The sequence below is a fragment of the Anguilla rostrata genome, chromosome 11 (genome assembly GCF_018555375.3).
Source record: "Anguilla rostrata isolate EN2019 chromosome 11, ASM1855537v3, whole genome shotgun sequence".
NCBI lineage: Eukaryota > Metazoa > Chordata > Actinopteri > Anguilliformes > Anguillidae > Anguilla > Anguilla rostrata.
In genome coordinates, this window is record NC_057943.1 from 6,353,970 (window position 1) to 6,376,020 (window position 22,051).

The window sequence follows — 22,051 nt, forward strand, 5'->3', positions numbered from 1 at the left end:
TGGGTTCTCCAGAGATTCGGGACTTAGGGAGCAGGGGGAGAAAGTGAAGGGCATGCAATAAGCTCCAGGGGAGGAGGGGACGGCCTACTGTACGCACCCCCCCCCCCGCCCAAACCCCCCCAATCCCTCAACCCCCCACCCCCCCACGCCTCTCTCTACTGGGCAGGCTCACCGCGGAGTGCTCCAGAATCAGAACCCGCACCGCTCTGTCTCGACCTCACTACACCGGGGATGGGGGCTGGCCATATTGGGGGCAGCAAAGCACCCAATGCAGATGGGAAGTGGGGGGGGCTAATATCACCAGGGGGGGAGGGTCTAATATCACCAATCACCTCGTAGGCGCGCTCAACAGTGGTGAACGGACGGGGGCAGGCTGAGTGCTCGGTTAGGTGCGTGCCCATGCACATTTTCTACGGCGCTGCGAAAAAAAAAGGCTCCTTTTTTTTTGACTCACTACAATCTGACTGACTCACGTTGAAAGAGTAGCGAAGAAATTCAAGTTCAGCCAAAAAACGAAAACGTTAAGTAATCATACTAGGAAAGCTAAAAACGCGAAATATCAGCCCCCCGCTCTCTGAGCGCGGGGCACGAGCGTATCGATTCTGGATTCACGGGACGCCGCGCTGGTCGGGGAACGAAGACGAATTTCGGGTGGCGTTTAAAAAAGCGGTATTATAAAATATTATAGCGCGGTAGAGCAGCCGCAGCGGCGCCGCCGCGCTAACGTCTGCTGAGGAGTTCATTAACTGCAAGAGCCCTTTGCTCAAAAACCAAATCATGCTGAACGGATGGGCGGCCTCGTACAGAAGGGCCGGTCAGCTTTCTCAGCCCCAGATTAATTTTAATCCTGCTTTTTTCATTTATACAGGACGTGGCACCCATTAAACCCCAGGCAGTTCTCCCGGTGAATGAGAACGGGTCCTGCGTCTAAGCCTAAGTGTTATTGATGCCCGCTGCTCTATCACACTGGCACCGAAAACTCTCAGGGACGTTTCGATCTGACGCGCTTTTAATTACAATAAGAGAAAAGGCCTCGATTAATGTGTCATTTCCTCCGACCGTCCTGGGCTCAATTACTCCAAGTTATGGTCGGAGATTTGACATCATGACCACTGCTTTAATGTGGACAGAAACCTTCGAAGAGATCCTCAAAGAATGACTCTTAAGTAAATCGAGTGATCTGCTTGGTTGATTTCTTTCAGAAATTACTCACCGAGTTAATTATGTCGAAAAGGGGCGATTTCTTCCACCGAACCACTGGCATGAACATTTATTTATTTTTAAACAGGGTTCTATATTCTTAAAAGGATTACAACTTCTGAGGTCAAAATCTTACCAAAGTGGGAAACATTTCACACTTTTCGCTGTTTTTAGTAGCAAACAAGGGAACAAATTTAGCAAAAAAATTTGGGTTCCTTCATGTCAAATTAAAATTAACAACATCCAGTCGCAGGATGCAAAGGTTTACTGGAAGGTAACGTAACTTTGGGGTCATGCATGCAGAGTCAACATTTCAAATTTACTCCAAATACTCGTGAACACAATGCTCATCTGTCATGCGGGCATGCGCTCGAGGTACAGTAAACGGACCGGACCACAATGCAGTTCTACAGCAATCACACCCACAAATCTCAACAACGAATACAAAACCAGGACAACATGGGAAGCCCAATTTTACAAAAATCGAACGAGCCCTGATATATGCAATGGAAATTAGAAAAACAAAAAAAACAAAACAGTTGTACCAAACTACTGAAAGCTACTGTTAGTCAAAATGTAAAAACGAATTGAAAAATACCCAGAATCCTTCAAGGTTTACTTACTCTGGGAGCTCATTGTTCAGTTGACTTGAGAGCAGGAAAGAGACGACAGAAACACTCATATAAGACAGACGGGAGACAGACAAACTGACAGACGGACGGACGGACGGACATAGGTACAAATGCCCGACAGGGAAAAGCTCCACGTAGAGATGAGAGCACACACACAGACAATAGGACTGAGACAATAGGAGGGACAACAAGACTGTGTGTCTGTGTTTGAGTGTGTCCTTACAAACACCATACAAATACAGCAGCCGGTACACAATAACCACAGCACTTCAGGTAATAACTCTTAAGAATGATCATGGATGTGACAATTGGAACCAAATTTTAAAAAGGGAAAAAATGAGCATATTAATAGACATACTGCATCTGTCACATCTGCTTCCCGTAATCTGCTTGTGAGGTAATTTCTGCTTAATTAAAAACCAGTCTGTCTCAGAGAATGACCAATGGTCACATACACGGGGCATAACGAATGGAGTGTGTAGGCATTGCAGTCGCTAATTATGACTATAAATCTATCAGCACCGCGTAGCCAGAATACTACTGTTTGAATAGCAATTAATGGCTGATGGGGACACTCCCCCCCCTCACTGTATAAACAAGGACTGATTTTCTTCAGGCAGTGCCGCTTCCTGTGTTTCTCGGTGGAAAACATACGGCACAAATAAGCTGGTGTAACTTAACATTAATTACATTAATGCCCTATTCAGACAACTAATTGGCTATTGTAATACAATAAGGGTGCTGGGGTTAAAATGAGTGGCTCTCCCTCTATAGCAATAAATCCAAACGTATTGACCTTATTTGGGAGACGAGTGAAACTGCACTGTGACGCTGTGATGATTTGCTAACGTTGGAAGTAAACAGGAGCGATGTGATATGAACGTTGTAAATGCTCAGAGAGACTGCGCCTCTCTGTGGGACTTTTGAACAAGCATCATGTTGTGTGAACTCACTCCCCTTCAGCAGGAAAAAAAACACGGATTATTTACACCTGACCTACAGCCCACTGCCAAACAGCAAGGGATCCGGACAAGCTATTAGCTGAAGAGAAGAGGGGCAATCTGCGAAAGCTAAATCTAGATGGAGAAAGATCTAGAGAAATCAACCATATCAAAACTGGGGCTTTTAGAATATTAATGCAGATCTCTCGATAGAAGAGGGATGCATATAAAGATCGGAGAAGATGGAGGAGACCAACTGCACCCCCTTACCTCTTGGTGACGGCATTGTGATATTCGATGAACGTCCGGCCGTCGAAGGCGATGGACTCCATCTCTCCCGCGGACTTCTCAATGATAGCTGATGTGGAAGGAAAGGAGAAGAGCATTTGTCCGATTAGAAAATCTGTCCTTCAGCAAAATAAAAGCAAATATAAATGCCATTCGGCTTTTCCATAGTATGATGATAGCCGGGTGGGTCTACAGGGAGAGTTGAGTGGAGTGGTGGGTCTACAGGGAGAGTTGAGTGGAGGGGTGGGTCTACAGGGGGGGTTGAGTGGGGGGTGGTCTACAGGAGAGTTGAGTAGGGAGGATCTACAGGGGGTTGAGTGGAGGGTGGGTCTACAGGGGGGTTGAGTAGGGGAGGGTCTACAGGGGGGTTGAGTGGAGGGTGGGTCTACAGGGGGGGTTGAGTAGGGGAGGATCTACAGGGAGGTTGAGTGGGGTGGGGGGGGTGGCTGGCTCTCGCCCCTACCGTTTTGACAGTTTGACCCCGAGAAGCCATGCTGGCAGACACACTCATAGCCGTCCAGGATCGGGGTGCAGAGGCCCCCGTGCTGGCAGATGTTGTGCGGGACGTCCCGGGTGCAGGGGTGGTGGGGGAACATGGACACGTCGCTGGAGCGCAGAGCGTTCTCTCGTTTGAGGATGGGGGTGCCCATGAGAGTGATCTGGGAGCACAAAATCCACTCGCTAGAACCTCTCCATCATTAGAACCACACACACATACACAGTACATAAACCGCTCATTATTACTGCTCGAGTTTTTTCTTGCAAGGTTTTCACTAGCACAAATATTCATGTGAAATATTGAAAGGTAAATTCAACCTAATAAGCAAACTTAATAAGCAAAACAACCCCATCTAAAAAAGAAGTACTATTTTATTTTTGTCGGTAAGGCCAGTTCTAAGGGCATCACCTTGGAACATGCTCGCTCAGAAGAACGGCATAAAATCTACAGAGCGTTTTAAAAAGACCCCGTCCGGTCCTGCTCTTGGCCCCCACCTTCTGTATGGCCCCCTTGAAGCCGTCTTTCAGCGAGGCCGCCCTGGCGAGCTTGCTGAAGTCCGGGGCTCCGCCCACAAACAGGGACTCCTTCAGGTTGAGAGCGGTGTGCTGGTTCTGGGAACACGAAAGATAAAAAAAAAAAAAAAAAAAAAAAAAGGACGGCAGGGTGAGATCGTCGCCATGGAAACGCACAGACCTTTTACAAGCCGTGACCCTTCGAATAGCCTCAGAGTCATTTTGTTGAGCCTTACCTGGAGGGGGGGGGGGGATGGAGGGGGGGACCAAAGTCACATGACTAGCTGAGCTGACAGAACAGCAATTTCATTATAATAATGATGCATGACACACCACCAGCATCAGCAAATAGTTCATGAACTTCTTCCTGGGGTCTCTCCATATAATTGGTCAAAGATTTCATTACAATCTCATCCAGAAAGGGCAGGCAGTGGGTGCTGGCTTTTCGTTTCAACCGAGCAGCCACACGCCAGACTCAACTAATCAGCCCGCCAGAGTCTTTGCAAAGGATCATTAGCAGAATCAGGTGTGTAATGGCTTGGTTTGAATAAAAGCCTGCACCGACACCGGCCCCTTTCTGGATAAGACTGAGGGTCGGCACTACGGCGACGTAGTTCAGAGAAGCAAAAATATTTGCGAAGCAATAAAATCAACAAAGTGTTTTGAGTGCGGGAAAATGAAAAACAGCTATGAAGTCTGGATGGCTTTGCTGATGAGAGATAATGGGGATGTGTGATTGGTCCTCTCAGATCTCTCTGAAGTCCCGCAGGGCGCTAAATCTTAATTGGCTACATCGCCCGCTCCGCGGATGACCATGAAATCAGCGTTCTCCAACCTGCAACGGGAACCGCTTTCGTCGCGTAAGGACTTTGGAGCGGAAGGCCCCCCGCTTATTAAAAAAAAAAAATAATAAAAACGAAGAGTCTTTATTTTATGTAGGGCAGTAACTGCCTGGAGGAGGAGCACAGCCTAATTGCTGGGGAAAAGATCTGCCAAATGTACTGGTGTTGATGTTATCATTTACGCCAGCCCCAACTCCCCCTACTCCACCCACCCCCACCCCCCCCACACAAAGGCTGAGTGTGGAGACACACAAAGCCTTAGATGACCATGGCTGGGGGGGGGGCGGGGCTTAAAGCTGGTCCAGTCCTGGTCCGGGGCACCATGGCGACAGGACGGAGTCTATATTTCATGCCTGCTGCTTCCTCCTGTGCGTGGACCCCAGCCCCCCCCCCAGGAGAGGGCTGTACGGACGGACGGACGGACGGACGGGCGCGAGCGTTCCCAGCAGCTGCAGATTGGAGGAGACGGGTGGGGTGGGTGAGCGGCGCTTCCGCGGGCGGCGTGCAGATGAGTGACGGCGGAGGTGGGGTTGCCGTGGACGCGGACGGACACACAAAAGTACAACTCTGTTTGGCTTTTGCACCCCCTACCCCCCCTCCCCCCCCCTTGTCATTTCTCCACAAGTCTCTCCTGTCCATATCTCGCCCGTAAAGGCCTCCCGGATGGGGACAAACAAAGAGGATTCGCCGCGTTATTGGGATCTGATGCGCAGTAGATAACGCCGCCCTCTCCCTCGTCCCCCATTTCCTTTCCCTGAGCCTGAGGCGAAAGCCAAGCAGAGTTCTTTATCAGACGCCCCCCCTATTTCACCGGGGCGCCGACACTAATGAAACAACCCCAGGGTCCGTCAGTCAGTCCTTCCGTCTGATTTCCTGAGAGATGGGATCGGAGAGATGATGAGAGGCGCGGATGGGTCCAAGCGGGCGGGGGCCACTGGAAAGGATGGAATTTCTAAGCGACCAATCAAGACAAAGCGGCTATTTACCTTGCGCGATTTCTTACATCCAGACAGCAAACAGAAAGAGGAGACGACGAGGGGGGGGGGGGGGGGGGGGGGGGGGGGGAAAGGGAGGGGGGAGGAGGAGGGGAGAGAAAAACATTGACAGAGAGAGCAGAGTTAGAGAGGAGGAGGCCGGCAGATTTGTGCGCACAACAAAGAACCAAGCAACACAGAGAGAGAGAGAGAAAACTGGCAGGGCCACCGTTCAGCAGATCATGCAAAGACCTCAAAAGTTTAGGAAGTAAGTTCCGACAAATCAGCCTGTAATTATTTTAACATAAAAAAACTATTATTACGGAAAAACAAATGTTCTCAGATGGTCCTAGCATGCTTCCACATAATTTGAGAATTCTGTTAATTTCTTACTAAAAATAGGGCTGTATGAATATTTCAGAGAGATCACCACTGTAATATAATAAGACCAATTCCGGTTCACTAAGACCACATGTTTGCCACTAGACTCTCTCATCTTATCCTGAGCATTCGCTGTCTGAAGTATTCAGGTGGATTATTTTTTGATGAAAAAAAAAAAAAAAAAAAACTGACAGGAAAAAAAAAAAAAACTTCCCGTCATCATTCTCTTCAACTTCACCCTTCATTTTGGGAGTTGTTCCTTTTTTAACGAATGCTCAATCCTTCCCTCATCGAAAGAAATAAACTTCAGTGACGGTACAGTCAAACACACTCAGCAGAGCCTCATTTCCCACGAGACTACCCCCCACCCGCCACCCCCCGAACTTGCCACCTCACGATTCGCTTCCATTGTCTTCCTCCGCCCGGCTTTTATCTGATTAGCCGCCGCCGCCACCGCCGGAACGGAAACACGATTAGCCGGCACGCGCGGGAAGAAGGAGGCTAATTCACTGCGCCTTCGGACCGAGCCGCGAGCGCCTTCACCCGGGAGCCTCCCGCGCCGTTACCCAGAATCCTTTTCCCTCGGCCTAATCGGATGACTTCGCAGACTCGCGGCATATTAGGTCGCTTTCAATCGGACTGCTTCCCTGCTTCGTCCACTAATTGCCTCGCCCGAGCACCGATCTCATCCTTTAATTAATGCCTTCCCGAATTTCGTCTCACCGCCCGTTCGGCTGCACCGCGTCCCGTACGCTGAGGGACAGGGGGGGGAAGATTGCTAAGTTCCGCGGGCGCGAAGATATTAGCCGCGTGATTACAGCGTGGTGCTCAACGAGCACAGCAACAGTCGTGACGGGATTCATAATGCCTTCTCGACAAATCTGGGCTAAGAGGAAGCGGAATCATGAGGACACAATTGTGTTCAGAGTGTGTTTTTCGCTCTCTTGAAAAACCACATCAAAAGGGCAGTATATCAGAGGACACTGTGGTTCTAATTCTCATCGCTTTTAATACTACTACTCTAGATGTTTTTTTTTTTTTCTGGCATTAGACTATTACTCTTTTTTATCATTCCATGGGGCACGCAGTATCTGTTTTGGACTGTTTTCTGTGAGCCATACTGTCACAGTTCCTCAGTCGAGCGCCATAGCAACAGGTGACTGATTGATCCACGATGTGCTTAAAAATGGACGCCATATTGCAGCCAATCAAAAAGAAGTTCCGGACCATGCTCAAACAATCTTTTCCTGAAACAATTACTCTGCAAGATGCAAGGTAATCTGAGTTTCGTACTACATACACCAACGGAAATTGCTCTTCTCAGCCTCAAAAATGTCTTGACTTCACATTACTCATTGAAATGAGAAAGCTATTGAAAAAAAAACCAAGAAAACAAAACAAAACAAAACAAAAAAAAACTCAACAGAGAAATACAGTAAAGGTTTCTTCACAGTGCACGCTAGGACATAGTACTTTGCAGCACTTGCACGTGCGTGCGTTTGCGACATTTCATCGGAAGAACTCTCGACTCTCACCAGAGTAAAAAGCACCTGTGAGTACGAGGGACACCTGTGAGTAAAATGGTCACCTGACCTGGAGGCTGAACACAACCCAGGAGAACATCAAGCCCGCCGTCTTACCGGAGATTCCCCTCGGACCTGGTCCCGGTCGTTAACGCTGATCTCCCCTTTGCGATTGGCTCGCTCCAGGTTCACGGTGTTCCACACGTTCATCTTGATCTTCTCCTTGCTCCTGCGGACACCAAACCCACCCCAAACACCCCCACCGCAGTCCGAGATGAGGGACGGGTTCGGAACATACGTACGGTGCAGGCCAGAGTAAAAATTACGCAATGTGAAAAAACAGCCCAAAAATAAACAGTGTAGCACAAATAATATAATTTATGTGTTACAAAATGATTATGATTTTCATACTGATCATGTATTACACAAACAACATTATTACATGAGAATAGTATTACACAACCTATATTGCTTCTGTAAATTTCCAACTGAATAAATGAATGAATAACAAGTTTCTAAAAATTAAAGTGCTGTTCAAAGCAATTTTTTAAAAACTACATTTTCAAGAGTTCGCAAATGCGCTGTTCCTCAGCACCGCAAATATATATTTTTTTTTACGGTCGCATGCGTAGAACGCAGCAGCTCGGGTTCCGTAACCATGGCGATGACGCCGGGCCTACCGGATGACGGCCGGGCCCTTGCCGAGGTCGTAGCGGAACTCCAGGATGCCGTCGTTGAGCGCCAGGGAGATGAAGTCGCCCTTGCCGTCGTTCTTCTGGCCGTTGTAGAAGATCACGCCGTTGGAGTCGTTGGCCAGGAAGACCACCGCGAGGCTGACCTTCTGCCTGCGGGGAGTCAGTCAGGAATCATCCAATGGGTTAAAGGGTTTTTTTAAACAGGGGGCCTCTAGTGGCGCAGTCTTTAGGGCGCTAACCACACGCTCAATGCGAGCCGCGATGTCGGTGGTTCGAATCCGACCGCCGACCTTTGTCGCATTTCTCTCCTTCTCTCTCCTCCTAATTCTTCCTGTCTCTCTACACTGTTCTATCAAAAAAAAAAAATTATTTTTTTTTTAAAATGGGTTTTAACAAATGGCCACTCCGTGTCATGCGTTAAAGGGTCTCAGCCATGGGCGTTTGCCAAAGATTCAAATATAAGGAACAGATATTAATACTTTGGGGCAGTTCCTCATCAGAATATAAACGTTTTTGCTTGTACTAACTACTAACAGTGCAAAGCTGTTTACTAGGCTTGCTACTGTCTCATAGCGTGTTGCTATGGTTACATAGGCTGGTCATCTGGCCGGGCAGCAATGAATTTAGAACAGCGATTAAACTTGACCCGAACTACCCGTGCATTAAACGGTTTGAACGCACACATTCCAGCCAATCAGGATCGAGTATTTGCCCGAAACGGTTTGAACGGCAGACATTCCAGCCAATCAGGATCGAGCATTTGCCCGAAGCGGTTTGAACGCACACATTCCAGCCAATCAGGATCGAGTATTTGCCCGAAACGGTTTGAACGGCAGACATTCCAGCCAATCAGGATCGAGCATTTGCCCGAAGCGGTTTGAACGCACACATTCCAGCCAATCAGGATCGAGTATTTGCCCGAAATGGTTTGAACGGCAGACATTCCAGCCAATCAGGATCGAGCATTTGCCCCGACCATGGCTTAACACACCATCACAACTCCTTGAAAAAAGTCCGTAGAATCAATCCTATGCTCCAACGCGGCTCGACAAGCGAAGATTATCCAGAGTGAAACATTATCACAGGAGCCGTGTTTCCACTGGGATTCCAGCACATTTTGATTGTAACTCATATTTATACCCAGTTCAGCAGAACTAGAAATATCCATGCAGGTCACATCCAGTGACTAGATAGGAGAACCATCCGCTGCTATCACACAATCCGCTGCTATTAATTCTTTTGTTCAGAAGCAAAAAATAAAAAATAATAATATTTAAAAAATATACAAACATACATCAAAACATTTTGTAATGTTCCATGAATAAAACAAATATAAACAAGGTCAAAAATAAATTTCAATGCCAACTGTAGTAAGTAGTAAGTAATGTGAATGAATGCCATAGCAACAAACTCAAACCTTTTTTAACAATAAAAAAATGCTGCTTTTTTCCACTTTTTTAAAAAACAATCCACAATATGAAACCGGCCCTCCCTCCCGTCAGGCGGAACTTACTGCAGGTCGTTCCCGTACGTCTGCAGGCCCTTCAGCTCCAGGTAGGAGTCTCCAGTGAAGAAGGGCATGTAGGCCTCGCTCCTGTCATTCCGCGACTCTGATGAAGACATCACACACACACACACACACATCAGCGTTCACATCATCATGGCGGTATCCGCGCGCGTCTGAGCGAGGCCCAGGTGAGCGCACCTGATAACGCACGCGCACGGCCCACACTCGCAAGCTTCCTGTCGCCTTGCAGGCCTCTGATTGGCTCACAGACCGCGCATGCCAGCTTCCAGCCGCCTGGCAGGCCTCTGATTGCCTCACAGACCGCGCATGCCAGCTTCCAGCCGCCTGGCAGGCCTCTGATTGGCTCACAGACCGCGCATGCCAGCTTCCAGCCGCCTGGCAGGCCTCTGATTGGCTCACAGACCGCGCATGCCAGCTTCCAGCCGCCTGGCAGGCCTCTGATTGGCTCACAGACCGCGCATGCCAGCTTCCAGCCGCCTGGCAGGCCTCTGATTGCCTCACAGACCGCGCATGCCAGCTTCCAGCCGCCTGGCAGGCCTCTGATTGCCTCACAGACCGCGCATGCCAGCTTCCAGCCGCCTGGCAGGCCTCTGATTGGCTCACAGACCGCGCATGCCAGCTTCCAGCCGCCTGGCAGGCCTCTGATTGGCTCACAGACCGCGCATGCCAGCTTCCAGCCGCCTGGCAGGCCTCTGATTGCCTCACAGACCGCGCATGCCAGCTTCCAGCCGCCTGGCAGGCCTCTGATTGCCTCACAGACCGCGCATGCCAGCTTCCAGCCGCCTGGCAGGCCTCTGATTGGCTCACAGACCACGTACGTGCAAGACTCCCACCACCTCACAAGCCACTGATTGGCTCACAGACTGCACGCGCGAGCCTCCCGCCACCTTGCAGGCCTCTGATTGGCTCACAGACACGCATGTGAGAGCATCCCGTCACCATGCAGGCCTCTGATTGGTAATTGTGTTGGATTAGCTTGCGTGCGTTTAGGGAGGGGGTCATCAGGCCCAGATTAAAAGGAATTTAGGCAGTGCTAATAACTGTGCGGATGAATGTATACAATTTAAAAAAAAAATACAGACATGGCAAGGAGATCTTCGAGCATCTACGGCAAAAGAAATGGGTGAGCCCAGGCAGTTACTCATGCATCGCTGTGAGTCTCGTCTGTTTTCTTTCCGCTGACGAATGAGACAGCTCTTTTTCGCAGCTCTATTTCTGGTGCACACCTCCCACACGCAGCCGGTCACTGGCCACCAGCGCTCAGTGGGTCCGCGGGGCCTGGACCGGACCGGACCGAACCAGACCAGACCAGACCGGACCAGACCAGACCGGACCGGACCAGATCAGACCGAACCGGGCCACGAGCACGCTCCGCCCAAGAGATCCTGGCTCTCTCAGCCACCGGGGCAGCATTAACCCCAATCAGGGGTGGCTGACAGACACCCTTACACACTTCCCATTGGTCAAAAAATAAATAAATATGCACTTTGGAATAAACACCACACACCAAGGCTGCCCAATCATGTTCCTGGAGTTTTATGAATAAACACCATACACCAAGGCTGCCCAATCATGTTCCTGGAGTTTTATGAATAAACACCACACACCAGGGCTGCCTCACCCTTTTCCTGGAGTTCTACCACCCTGTAGGTGATTTGCTCAAACCCCAACAAAGCTACACCTCGTTCAACAGCCGGACATGTTGTTGAGCTGCTAATTAGTAGACTCAGGCGTGCCGAAATTCGAAATGAAATGTAATCAGAGGCTCATGCTTACAAATACATGCGTCCCTGCCCACATACCAGCACGTCCAGCAGTTCTTTTTTTTTTCCCTACAGGCCATTATCAGCCTTTCTAGGAATGTGACATTCACTTGCTGAGTCATTTGTGAGAACTTTAATGAGTCTGAGGGGTTGGTGGGGGGGGGGGGGGTTTGACAAGATCTGGCGCCCAAATGCTGGTGAAACGTCATTTGCATTGTGCTGGGGGGACTCAGCCAGTGCTTCTGGTGCCCCCCCCCCCCCCCCACCCACATGGTTTTTTTGGGAGGGAGGGGCTCGCGCGCTAACAGCCGAATCAGAGGCGACGGCGAAGAGCGCAGCAGCCTGCTCCCCGTGATTCAGCTTCTCAGCCCGTGAGAAGGGGGGGCGGGGGCGGGTTGGGGAGGGGAGACGAATAACACAATATCACGCTGCTTTCCTGCGGAGGAGGTGATGAGACGCCTCCTCCAAAAACGACGTCCCACGAGAGAGGGAGCCTCCGTCAGCGCTTTCACACCTCCTCAGCTTTTCCCGCTCAAAAAAAAAGGAGGGAAGCTTCTCCTCTTTACTCAAACGGTTGAATTCAAAACGGAGACCGGCTTCGCACAATAAAACAGACACCACGCTCACATTCAACAACGCTGTCCTGGTCTGATCTTTATCTCTCTCACAGACATCTGTGTCGTATCTGTTTTTCCGAGTTTGGGACTTCGCCCGTACCTCTTTCGCAGTGGGTTCCCTCGCGTCCCATCGGGCAGTCGCATTTGTACCCGCCCTCGGGCAGCACCTGGCACTGAGAGGACGGGTGGCACCTGTTGGGGTCACATGGGTTGCGTGCGTCGGCGCACGTCGGACCTGCGATCCGCCAAACGGACACAAAAGGAGACCGTTACAACGTTAGCACGTTAGCAACATGTTAGCAACACGTTAGCAACACGGAACACATCAAGTTATCCAATTCCAATTCCTATGACTGGAATGGGCAAGGCAGTAAAAAGAAAGAGTTTTTTCAAACCAAGCAAAGACAAAGATTTCCCATAAAACTGCTGATATTTCCCAGTATAATTTAGCATAGTTAAGACGCTCAATAAAAGGCTCAGCATGATGTCCATGGCCCTCACAGGAGAAATTATTTCAAGGATTGTGGCTTTGGCTTGTTTCAGAATTTTTTTTTTTTCGCCCAAAAAATTGTCGTAATTTTAATGTCATTATAATTTTAACACGAAGAAGCTGACTGCAGTGGAAGCCCGGCCTCCCTGCTGTTCTCTGAAGACTCTCTCTCTCTCTCTCTCTCTCTCTCACTCTCTCAATCCCTCCCTCTCTCTCTCTCTGTCCCTGCCCTCTCCTTTCCTCTCCCTCTCTCTCTCCTCTCTTCCTCTCTCTGTCTGTCCCCGCTCTCTCCTCTCCTTTCCTCTCCCTCCTCTCCATCTCTCTACTCTCCCTCTCCACCTCTCTCTCTCCTCTCCTTCTCCATCTTTCTCTCCCTCTCCTCTCTCTCTCTCTCTCTCTCTCTGGCAGGGGACAGCTGGTCGCCCGGGAGACCGCCGACACGTCCATCACTCCGGCTGAAAGGGAGGCGGGCGGAGCGTCCCCTTCTATTCTTTCTCCGTCTTTGGAACACGGTCACTCCATTCAGCGTCTGATCTCTCTCCTTTCTTTTTCCTCTCCTCCTTTTTTCCCCCTCTTTCCTCTGCTCCGTCTGTGTTGCGCAGGCTGTCTGTCATTAGCCCCGCATACGTCCTGAAACGGAGCAGGTGAAGGAGTCATGTGACCGGGGTGCGTGGGTGGCGGGGGGGGGGGGGGGGAGAACTCCTATAAAAGTGGCCCAGCGGCCTTCGTGACACCGCCGCACTGGAGGTGACATTTCCAATCTCAGGTTAAAGCACACAGGGTTCCATTACCCGAATTCCAATAAAGGAGAAATGGACAAAAAAGGAAAAAGAAAAAAGAGAGAGAGAGAAGCGCGACAGTTGAGGCAGCTGATTGCCTATGCCCAAACCTCTCATCCATCTCTCTCTCTTCGCTGGGGGCCACAGTTCGCCTCGGTCTGCAGGTGACTCTCATGATTGGAAAGAAAGGTAGGGACAAGTCTCCCTGGAAAATGATGTTCTCTACTTCTTCTTCTTCTTCTTCTTTTTTTTATTACAACCCCCTTCCCTTTGAAGCTCTCATTAGAGGCAGGCGAACTGCGCGCGACTAGACAGGAGTGACGGGGGGGGGTGAGAGAACCCCTCAAACCTTCAGATGTCCACTACGCTTTAATCCAAAACTTGTCTGGGCCCCAGCCGGGCTGTGATCTGTACCCCCACTCCACTCCTCTTAATCCCCCCCCTCACCTCCCATCCCCCAATTTCCCCCACCCCCTGTCCAATTTCACATTTCCCCAGCTCTCCCTCAGGACTCTGGCACTTATTCACCTGCACAGCGCATTTCTCCACGCTGCTGGACGGAGGGATGGAGTGTGAGTCAGTCCGCTCCGCTCCTCTCTCTCTCTCTCTCTCTCGCTCTCTCTCTTTCTCTCTCTCACACCTCTCTTTCGAGCGGGAGCCTAAAGATAGCCCGTAGGTCACAGCCCCAATCGTCACCTGAGGACAACTTTCACACGTGGACCGCTGACCGGCTGCCTATCCTCTCTCCTCAGGGGAAAAGACGGAGGATTCGGTCAAAGGCTATCACAAGTTTCCCCGCTCAGGAGATTCATGACACGCAGGTAGGCTCTTTGGTCGCAAATGGACCATTCAGAATGGACCTGGGAACAGGATCTTGATGTGCACCTGTCAGAGAACTCCCTGCAGTCTTGCAAATGTAAATCATGTCCTAAAATCATGTCTTCAAAGGCATACTATGCAGGATTGTTTAGCCTTGCTGTGGTCCTGGGTTTACAATCAAAGAAGTCTCTGCCTCCATATTCAACCCCACCCACTCACCCCAAGTACCCCATCTAACGTAGCTAGTTGGATAGCTACAGGTAACATTACTTGCAGGTCCAACAAAAAACAAGCCAAGCGTTGGTTTTCATCCCAAGCAATTCCAAGGTTATCTCTACTTTCTAAACAAGCCCTGTCAGCTTGTTTTTTTGCTTGGCTGTATCAGGGCAGCTTAACTAGTAAGCAACAAACACTCCACTGAAATCTGAGTTCAAACCACAGGCTCTGTAGCCATAGCCACTCATTCCCACACAGAAAAGTCCGCAGGCACAGGTAAAGGTCCACAAATTTGGTGAGAGTGCATTCAGACAGAGATTGTCAGAGCATCATAGACATGCTTTAGCATGTTTATTTTATTAAATTTTCGTGGTAAAATTCCTGTATAGTATGCTTTTAAGATCACGAATATGCGATTGGAATGTTCTAATGCTTGAACACTCTAATGCTTGCGTAACAATCGCTACAGCTAACTGATGTTCTAGAACACTGGCTGAGAATTTTGAAAAAACATTCCAAAAAACCTGCTCCTCCAAGAGTTAATTCCCAATTAGAACAGCTCACCTGAAGGTGGACTAAATATTATGTGGTAAAATGGGACCATGAAAATGGAGGAAATGCACTGAAGGCACCTGTGTAACCCCACTACACAAATCAAGTACCTACCTCATGCAGCTGCATATAAATTCAGATGGTAAAAATCATTTAAAATATAATTTGCGTTTACTATTTTAAACATAAATGCAGTGTTTCTTTTGTATTTTCTTAGTATTCATAATTTGTAAAGTATTTTTAAAGCTTTCAAAAAATGTTAGAACATCTAGAACATATTAGCAAACAAATATATGAATTATAGGATTTTATTCCTGTCAGTAACGAACCATTTAACAATTAACAACTAGCTTTTGAAAGCTCGGTTCCCCTCGGGGATAAATAAAGTTGTTATTTATGTTGTCTATATACGGAAGCTTGCTAATTAATTAGTAATTAAGGAAGTAATGCCGCACCTCAGATTTCCGCAGCATATATCTTCCATGGATTTAATGGAGGATCATAAATATAACATCGCCGCATGTGGTAAGGAGTGCATGCAGCCTTCTGGCAAGGCCAGAATTGATTCCGTCATCTCAGGAGAGAGCGAGCAATCAAACACCTTAGATCCATTCTGGTTTCACATCATTCCCAGTGTTTGTAGACTGACGGTATGTGTAAAATGCCCTGAGGCTCACAGTCCTCCAAAAAAAAAAAAAATACAAATAAATAAATAAAAGAAATAAACACAGACATTCGCGTTTGTAGGGCTGGCCCCTGACCACTGTTGCGGCCCAGCCAAAAAAAAAACTTACGTGGACTTCCACACAGTCCAACCCCTAAGGGCCAATGGCACAATGGCGAGATCTTTCAACCGTTTGAACCGAAGGTCAAAGGTGAAGGGGGCGGGGCCCACCTGAGAACCCGTTGACGCACTTGCAGTGGAACATCTCGGCCTCGCGGACCTGGCAGAGCGCCCCGTTCCGGCACGGGTCGGGCTGGCAGGGGTTGTTCCCGCACTCGCCCACGGCGGTGCCGTACATCACGTCCCCGCCCTTCTCCTGCAGGTTGTGCACCATGTTGTTCACGTCCAGCGTGCGCACGCAGCCCACCAGCCCCGAGGACACCGACGTCCTCTCCTTCACGCTGAGGGACGAGGAGAAAAAGAGAAAGAGAGAAAGATAAAGCCGTCAGTCGGGACAGGCGAGCGCATCGATCCTCCCAAACGCCGTCTGGCTTTATGGCATCCTTCAGGTGTAATGTCCCTCAGCTAAACTGTCTATCTCCACATAAAAATTATCACCGGGAGCATTAAGCCGCATTTATGAACCTTTTAAATACGAAACATTAAATATTAAGTGCGCATCGGAGGAAATGCAAGCATAAGGCTGAAGCAAATGTCCCCTTTAAATGAGCCGGAAGAAGTCGCCAAAATGAGAACTCAAACTGATTTTTGGGAGGTACCCTTCAATGAAAGTAATTATTATTTGCAGGCTGATCTTCTGAATCTAGTTCAGTGACTATTATTTAAAGTAATGCTTCTTTCTAGTTTAAAGTAAATGGTAGCATGCAATATAAATATCTAGTCAGCAGAATTATATATTTTGTCATGAGGTTGTTCATGTTGATGACAGTGAGGAAGATGGTGATGATGATGATAGTGAAGATGATCATGGTGAGTATGATGATAGAGAGGATGATGATGTGAAGATAATGATAATGAGGATGATGATGGTGGGGATGATGATAGTGAGGATGATTAAGGTGAGGATGATGATGATGGTGATAGTGAGGATAATGAGAGTGAGGATGATGATGGTGGGGATGATGACGCTGAGGATGATGATGGTGAGGATGATTAAGGTGAGGATGATGATGATGATGATGACAGTGAGGATAATGAGAGTGAGGATGATGACGGTGAGGATGATGATGGTGAGGATAACAGACAGGCCCTCACTCTTGCAGCAGCTCCTCGGGCACGCCCCCGATGAAGAGGTTGGTGTCCAGGTTGAGCCCGTCGGTGCCGGGGGGGCTCTCGCCCTCCACGTGTGGCTCGTTGTCCACGCTCAGCATGGCGTTGCGCCGGTTACGCGTCACCACCAGCTGGTGCCACCGGCCCGGCCTCACCCGCACCTTACTGAGCAGCGTGCCCGTGCCAGAGCCTGTGTTAAACCTGCAGAGAGAGAGGGGGGGGGGGGGAGAGAGAGAGGGGGAAGAGAGAGGGGGAGGGGGGGAGAGAGAGAGAGAGAGAGATAAACAAATGAATCAGAAATATGTATTAGTCAAGCAATGAGTATACACAATGTTACTGTCTTACTCACCTAAAACCAGAACAGATTTGAAATTCAATAAACATTTGTTCTTATCAATCAAACAAGCACAAGTGTTACCTCTTTCACAAACACAACTTGTAGTAAATTTAGTAAATAGTAAATCACACAAAGTAAATTTTGGTGACCTCTGTACTCGCCAAACAATGTTTATTAAACAATAAAAACTATGCTTACATTTAGTTGTGAGTAAAAGCTTAAAAAAAGCTTTTACCCCCCAAACCCCCAACAAGACTGCAGTTCTTCGGGTCTACACATTTTTCAACCCCCCCCCCACCGCCCCAATATCCAAACTGAAAGTTCCGGCCTTGCCCCTGTGAGTGACACCCCACTCTGGCTCCGCCCCCCTCACCTGAGCTGCACCTGGCCCGAGACCAAGGCCAGGGACAGGAAGTCCTTCTTCCCGCTCTGCCCGTTGAACAGCAGCAGGCCCGTCATCTCCGAGGCGCGGAACTCCATGGCGATGCGCACCGTGTGGTACGCCCTCATGGTGGGGAAGGCCAAGTAGGAGCGCCCCCCGAAGGACGGGATGAAGTACTTAATCACTGAGAGGAGAGACACGGCGCAAATATCAATATGAGAGATATGAGCAGAGTTCATATTAATCAGAGATATGAGCAGAGTTCATATTAATCAGAGATATGAGCAGAGTTCATATTAATCAGAGATATGAGCAGAGTTAATATTAATCTGCAGCAGAGTTAATCCAGCACTTTCGTAATTCTCAGTTTAAAAAAAAAGACTTATTAAAGAGAGTTTGTGTGTGTGTGTGAGTGTGGGGGTGTGTGTGTGTACGTGTGTGGGGGGATGTGTGGGCCTGTGCTGTGTGCTGTGCGTGTGTGTGTGTGTGTGCTGTGTCTGTGTGGGCATGTGCTGTGTGTGTGTGTGCTGTGTGCTGTGTGTGTATGTATGTGTGTGTGTGAGTGTGCGTGTACCTGTGTGTCTGAGTGTGTGTGTGCGTGTGTGTGTGTGTGTGTGTGTGCGTGTGTCTGTGTGGGCATGTGCTGTGTGTGTGTGTGTGTGTGTGTGTGTGCCTGTGTGTATGTGTGTGTGCTGTGTGTGTACATATGTGTGTGTGTGAGTGTGAGTGTGCGTGTGCCTGTGCCTGTGTGTCTGAGTGTGTGTGTGTGTGTGTGTGAGTGTGTGTGTGTGCTGTGTCTGTGTGGGCATGTGCTGAGTGTGTGTGTGTGTGTGTGTGTACACGAGCCTCCTTATTGGCTCATTGTCTGTTTACCCACACCAGCTCGCACGCAGCCAGTAATTTGCCATTACTATCTTTCTCATTTCATCTTCTTCAGTCAACTGCTGGGGAACGTCACTCTCTTCTCTCCGCCTAATGGAGGCTCTGCTGTGTCTCTCCTTTAATGATGTCATTGATCAGAGGGAAAGAGATCCGGGGGGCCTGGCTGCGGTCCTCACTGAGCGCGCTCTCTGCGGAGCCCAGGATGATTGGCTGATGCTCATCAGAGCCGCTTGTGCCAAATTATCATTCACACACAGCTGCGGGAGACGGGCGCCAAGCGTAGCAAACGGAAAAAGGAGCGCGGAAATGCGACTGAATTTCAGGTAAAAACGATCCTCGGGATCGTTGATGCAACCGCCATGAGGAACACTTGGTATTATTACGAGCGTTTTACGTACGTTTTACGAGCAGTTTGTTTTTTGACCGAAAGACGAACGTTTTTTTTAAAAAAATTTAAGGAGCTGACCTTTCTCACAGACCACGCCCCCTCGACCGGCGGGACAGGTGCAGGTGAAGTCCCCGGCGCCGTCCTCCTCGCAGGTGCCCCCGTGGCGGCAGGGGTGCGAGTCGCAGGGGCGGGGGAGCTTTTTGGGGAGGGGTCCCGGCCTGGGCCTGGTGGGGGTGGTGGTGGTGGTGGGGGGAGCCGGCGGGGGGGCCGTGGTGGCGACGCGGGGCGTGGTCGCCGGGGCGGCGGGCGTGGTCCTGCGGCTGGGGTACGGGCGGCGGGTGGTCCCGGGCCGGCGGGTCGTCAGGGCCGCGGTGGGGGACAAGATGGCGGCGGTAGTGGGCGTGGTCACCGTGGACGTGGTGGTGGTGGTGGTGAAGAAGGGGAGGGTCGACAGACCTGGGAGAGACATTTTGAGTCTTCATCAGACCAACACTTAGCATACGACTAAAAGCAACATTATAAAAGACTACAACCAAGGCACGTGCCAATTCATCTTTAAATTCATATGAATAAAAGTTCATATATTTAGATTTGGAATCTTAAATATTTATTTTGCATTGTACTACTTCTTTTCCATTTAAACGTTTGCTGTATTTTTATGCATACATTCCACACACTTGTAAAAGATTTAGTTGTGTCCTCGACTTTAAATAAAGGACATGGAAATGCGTAAAACAATCACCCAGATAGTCACCGCTAAAAACACTGTTTGCGGGAGACCTGTGGACGGGCGGGGTCCGCGGCGGGTTACCGTAGTTACTGAATCGTATGTTGTCCTCCTCGGGCTTCTTCACCACGATGGCCGTCTCCTTGGCCGCCTTCAGCTGCTTGAGCAGGGCTTCCTCGATGTCCTCCACGGAGTACCGTGTGTCTGGGGGGGGGGGGGGCAGGGGAAACACGCAATGTAATCATCTCTGCACCCCCCCACCCCCACCCCCCCTGCAGACCGCACTGGCTGACCCCAGAACAGCAGGGGGGGAGCGGGGTCCATCTCAGTACCAGGGCAACCCGGGGAACTGTAACTGGATTCTGAGATGTGAGCGTGATTAAATCTGATGGGAACTGACAGGGCGGACAGGACGACGTGAGAGGCTGATCCCAGAACAGAGGGCGCCACCAGTGGAGAAGAAAAAGGACCTGGATAAGCCGGGCGTGTCTTATTCCAGAGTTACCGAATCTGTTGACAACTGAGTCAAAAAAATCTGTACGAGACAACTATGGGGATTAACGCCCTTCATCGTCCACCACCGCAGCAGGGCACGAGAGAAGTACCGCCTGAGAAGCAATGTCTGTAATGGCGTCCACAGACTCCCAACATTAACGGTCCACCACAGACATCTTTTACATGGCAATCTTCGGCAGAAATAAAGGACCAAGCCAGTAAAATGAAGCGCTTCGCAGATTTTATGCGCATGTGAGAGGTGGACCAAGACAGTTTACAGTACACTGAGGAATGAGGACCAAAAATAAAACTGCCTCCATCAAGATCACTTTTAAATAATTACTTTCCCTTCCAACTCCCGCGGCAGTCAGTCACCCAAACACCCCGAAATTAGTTTTGACATTGGACATCGGATTCGTATTCGGTTTCCAAATAACTCTCGCTGTGCAGTAGCGGGACAAATGGGATTACAGCAGAAATGATAATAAACGACACTGAGAACCTCGGATGACTGTGACCACGGCAACGCCGACCGAGAGTTTTGAGAATGTTTTCGCTATTGCGAGGTCTGGCTCGGTCTCGTACCTGGATCAAAGTGCGCCTCGACGAAAGCCAGGATGGAGTGACTGGGAGCCAGGTTCCGGACCCGGACACTCTTGAAGTCCTTCTGGACGTCTGACTTCCGGAACAACTCATTTAGCTGGGGGGGAGGGGAGGGGGGGGCGGAGAGAAAATGCCATAAATATAATGAATACATATCTACCATCTGGACCTCAAATCAAATGTCTACTTCTTCCAGGGATGAGAAATTGCGTCACTAGGCAACTGCCTGAAGCCCCATTGGGCCACAGCAAGGAAATTGACATTTAACTGTGGAGCAGAAGTAATTACTGTACGTGAACACATTTTTTTTGGGGGGGAAGCACACGGTAAATGTCAGATAGCTACAGCACATTTCTCTGATTGGCTCAGTTTCTTTTCCAGTGTTTTAGCGTCGGCGCGGGCGCCGCAGGTCCACGGGCGGGTCCCGAGTGAACCGCCAAACACCCGTCGCCAGAGTTTAGACACCTACACCTCCTCGCTCGCTTTTCTCTGCTTTCTTGCCCCCGGAGAAAAACGATAAGAATCGGTCGTTTCTTGGTCCCCCTCTCCTCCCTGGAGCCGCCCCCCCCCCCCCCCCCGCTGATTTGGGAATAAGAAGGTGGAAATGAATCCTACTTCTTTGGCCTTGTTTTTTTTTTTGGGTGTGTGTTATGTTCAGGAGCAAACCCGCGCTGCTCCTCACACTTCCAGCGCACTCGACGCGAGAACTTCTATTGTCAGAGGACTCCCTCAGGGAAGCCTTGACACTCAATTACCCTCAACGGGAGGAGGGAACCCACATGCCGCTCCCTTATCCTCTCATCTCTCCCTCCTCCTACCTGCCCTGCATAGGCAGGGGGGAAAAGCAGAAGACAGCTTAACCCTCTGTGAGATCACAAATACGAGATCAGAATGTTCTTCAACAACGGAACATTCTAACGCTGATGTCACAGTCGCCGCTGGTGACTGAAAGGAACGGAGCTCTAGAACACTGGCTTTGGAATTCTGAAAGAGACATCCCCCCCAAAAAAAAACCTACTCAAACAGGGTAAA

General features: G+C 49.6%; 1 protein-coding gene across 1 annotated transcript in view; it reads right to left on the reverse strand.

The window, feature by feature from the left end:
- Nucleotides 1-22,051, reverse strand: part of LOC135235342 (agrin-like) — a 334,070-nt gene that overhangs the window by 9,175 nt on the left and 302,844 nt on the right. The window contains exons 23-35 of the mRNA XM_064300761.1: nucleotides 21,002-21,116; nucleotides 20,006-20,125; nucleotides 19,273-19,650; nucleotides 17,916-18,108; nucleotides 17,191-17,406; nucleotides 16,147-16,376; nucleotides 12,496-12,630; nucleotides 10,001-10,097; nucleotides 8,473-8,637; nucleotides 7,910-8,021; nucleotides 4,055-4,171; nucleotides 3,525-3,720; nucleotides 3,044-3,131 (exon numbers count right to left, since the gene is read on the reverse strand). Coding sequence (XP_064156831.1) covers nucleotides 3,044-3,131; nucleotides 3,525-3,720; nucleotides 4,055-4,171; nucleotides 7,910-8,021; nucleotides 8,473-8,637; nucleotides 10,001-10,097; nucleotides 12,496-12,630; nucleotides 16,147-16,376; nucleotides 17,191-17,406; nucleotides 17,916-18,108; nucleotides 19,273-19,650; nucleotides 20,006-20,125; nucleotides 21,002-21,116 — 2,162 coding nt within the window. The remainder of the gene's footprint in view (nucleotides 1-3,043; nucleotides 3,132-3,524; nucleotides 3,721-4,054; nucleotides 4,172-7,909; nucleotides 8,022-8,472; nucleotides 8,638-10,000; nucleotides 10,098-12,495; nucleotides 12,631-16,146; nucleotides 16,377-17,190; nucleotides 17,407-17,915; nucleotides 18,109-19,272; nucleotides 19,651-20,005; nucleotides 20,126-21,001; nucleotides 21,117-22,051) is intronic.